At 69.1% G+C, this 3,074-nt stretch overlaps 2 protein-coding genes across 2 annotated transcripts in view; both read right to left on the bottom strand.

Annotated features, from left to right (window-relative positions):
• Positions 1–1,105: 1,105 nt before the first annotated feature.
• On the bottom strand, positions 1,106–2,350 carry OVCA2 (OVCA2 serine hydrolase domain containing). Its single transcript, XM_035342897.1, is given in 2 exon segments — positions 1,106–2,073; positions 2,075–2,350. Coding segments are annotated over 2 exon segments (699 nt in total). The 5' UTR covers positions 2,269–2,350; the 3' UTR covers positions 1,106–1,568.
• A 255-nt stretch (positions 2,351–2,605) lies between these two features.
• DPH1 (diphthamide biosynthesis 1) overlaps positions 2,606–3,074 on the bottom strand; it is a 16,530-nt gene continuing 16,061 nt past the window's right edge. The window contains exons 11-12 of the mRNA XM_035343431.1: positions 2,907–3,032; positions 2,606–2,719 (exon numbers count right to left, since the gene is read on the bottom strand). Of these exons, the coding sequence (XP_035199322.1) occupies positions 2,606–2,719; positions 2,907–3,032 (240 nt within the window). The remainder of the gene's footprint in view (positions 2,720–2,906; positions 3,033–3,074) is intronic.

Here is a 3,074-nt window from a genome sequence, read left to right as displayed (position 1 = left end):
CGGCGAGCAGGGAACCGCTGCAGTGCCTCCTCCGCGCCGGCAAGCCGCGGCTCTGCAGCGATTAAAGCAGCTCGCGGCGGGGCCGGCGGAACGCTGGCTGCTGCCATCCTTCCGTGGAGGGTCGGGTCCGGGCGGGGGGACAAAGGCCCCGCTGCTTCGACCAGTCAGGAAGGGGCTGGGAGGGCAGGGGGTGCGCACGTGCCTCTCCCCGCAGCCGTCTGCCCGCTGCTTCTGTCCGCAAAGGCCAAGAGCTGCGAACCTCCTGCCCTAAGCAAGCCCTGATGCGGTGGCTGAGGGGTGACGGGCACCCCGTGGCCCCGCAACACCCCTGCACCGCTCCGTGAGGCGGCCACGGGGTCCTCTGCGCCCTTCAGATCGCCGGGGTCAGCGCCAGCCCAAGGTCTGGGCCGCCGGGGGAACGCGGCCACGTCCTCCCGCCGCTGTCTCTGCCGCATTAAAGCGGCAGCAAACCAGCGGGCAAACCTCACACGAATTAAAGCTGCTCGGTTTTGCTCGGCTGGTTTTAACCCGCGGCGGTTCCCAGCTCTGTTCGCGGCTGGGTGAGCACTGGAAGCGCTTCTGTCGACTGATCCGCTCCCCGCGGCCGGCCCCGGGGGGAACACGAGGAGCCCACGGACCCCAGTGGGACCTTCCTGCCCCCGCCACCGTGCCCACACCGTCCCCTCGCAGCGCTCAGTGCCCCAGCACCTCACCCGCTCTGCTGCGCCCCGCCGTTCTGCAAAAAAAAGAGAGAACAGCCCCAAAACAGCAACCCCGAGGGCAAACCCACCCGTTCCATCAGCTGCCTCTTTACCAAGCAGGTTGCAGCGCACCGCGGAGGAAAGGAGCCACCACGAGGCCCTGCCGCGAGCTCGGCCCCGGCTGCGACGCTGCTGAAACACCGCTGGGCTGCGGGGCTCAGGAGAGCGGCTCAGCCCGGCGCTGAAGCGGTGCGGCAGCCAAGCGGGACGCCTACAATTACAGCAGTAACACCAGATTTCTGCGCGCTTCTGGAAAACAGCAAAGCCACAAACGTTAACGACGATGTTTTTTTTTTTCTCGTTCGAGGCATTTTGCACAGCAGAAGATACGACAGAGCTCTCCGTTCGCACCGACTGAACCAGCACCGAACTTTAATTGCGAAGAGGGAACTGGTTACCAGCCCTGGCACTGCCAGGAGGAGCTTCTTCTAGACCCACACCACCCGAAAGCTGCTTTACTAGCTTTTGCACGGGATGTTAAGAACACAAACGTTTGGAATATAAAGCCGCGAGAGCCGCGTGCTCTGCAGCCGTTCATTTCCTTTGGCTGAGCTCAGACTGGGTTTTGGAGCGGCCGTTCCTGGCCCTGAGAGCCCCTCGGACGCAGCCGGGGCACCCTCGTGTCCATGACCTCCGTGCTGTCATACCCGCGTACCCAGAGCGACAACAGAGGGAGGTAACGAAGAGTCGAGGCCGTGCTCCTTTGCGGTATGAGCACAGGGAGGTCGCGAGGACCCTCTGGAGCATAGGGAAATACAGCGAGCTGCGTGCACCTGGCTGGAGCCCCGTTTATTACAGACGCCGTTATCACACAGCTCCAGCCCCCGGCGGCTCTGCCTGCCCTCGCCCCGCGCGGAAGCGCTCCAAGAAGTCCAGGTAGGCTTTCTTCTGCGGCGCACCCACGGGGACGAAGTGCCCGCCGGGGTGGGTGACGACGACGGGCTCCACGAAGCTCTGCGCCAGCTCCAAGCTGAGGGGGGCGGCGATGACGGCATCGGCCTCACCCACCACGTGCAGCGTGGGCAGGGTGATGGGCTCCCGGTAGAAGTGCCCGTGGGCCGGGGCGCGGCTGGCGAAGCCGGCCACCAGGATGGCGAAGGCCACGGGGAAGCGGGGATCGCCCCGGGCCCTCAAGGCACACACCATGGCGGCCAGCGCCGCGCCCTGACTGAAGCCCAGCAGCCCGTCGAAAGGCCCGCGCTCCGCCAGCGCCTTTGCCACGGCCGCCAGCGCCTCGTCGAGCCCCGCCGGCTCCTCAGCCGCCTCCCGCGCCTCAAAGGCGCCGGGCCTGGAGAACCACCAGCCGCGGGGGGGGGTCGACGCCGTCGTCGCCGCCGCCGCCGCCTTCTTCCTCGCCGCCTGGCACGAGGTGAGGGGCGTCGAAGGCCACGAGCTCGGCGCGGCCCCTCAGGGCTTTGCGCAGCGCCCCGGTGCGCTGGCGGAAGCGGCGCTCGCTCTGCCGGTACCCGTGCAGCGCCAGCAGCCGCAGCGGCCTCTCCTCCAACATGGCGCCCGCCCGCCCGCCGGAAGAGGGACGGCGAGCTTCCGGCCGCTCCGTGCTTCCCGCCGAAAAGCGGCGAGCTGATTGGGCGGCGTTAAGAGCGGAGGGGGCGGGACTACGGGCTTAGCTCCGCCCCCCTCCTCCGTCCTCGGGCGCCCCCTGGCGGAGGGAGGCCGGGGAGACAAAATGGCGGCGGGAGGGGGGGGGGCAAGGACGGGGCGGCCCCGACGGGGCGGGCGGGGGCTGCACGGAGCCGCCCGGCGGGGGGGGGACGAAGGCCGTGCTCAGCCCCTTCCATGTCCCTGACGGGGCTCCCCACAAGCCGGTGCAGCCCTGCCGGTGCTCAGTCCCTGTGCGGCTGTGCCCCCGCCACGTCCCCACAAGTGTCAGCGGGGCCGGCGGGGCTGTGCGTCCCCTCAGCGCCATCCGTGGGGACAAGGGGCGTGGGTGGCTTGGCCTGTGGGAGAGAAAAGGGGGGGGGAGGATGAGGAGGGGTTCACCAGGGATGAAGCCACGGTGTGGCGCCTGCGGCAACATCGTGTCCCCTCCGTCCTGCCACACCCCGGCCGGGGGGGACACGTTGGGGACACGTTGGGGACACGATGGGGACACGATGGGGACACCACCACCCGCGGGGTGCCCACCTGGGGTGGGTGTCCGGGACGCTGCGGGGCGCCGTGGTTCGCCGTCCAGGGCCCCAGGGACTGGCTGGCGTAGAAGTCCATGGGGTAGCTCGGCTGCCACTCGATGTCCCCAAGTGCCACCGCCGCCTGCGAGGGGACACGGGGCTGAGCGTGGTGGTGTGGGGGGGG

This window comes from Oxyura jamaicensis, chromosome 19, assembly GCF_011077185.1.
Source record: "Oxyura jamaicensis isolate SHBP4307 breed ruddy duck chromosome 19, BPBGC_Ojam_1.0, whole genome shotgun sequence".
Taxonomy (NCBI): Eukaryota; Metazoa; Chordata; class Aves; order Anseriformes; family Anatidae; genus Oxyura; species Oxyura jamaicensis.
This window is presented reverse-complemented; position numbering and strand designations above follow the sequence as displayed.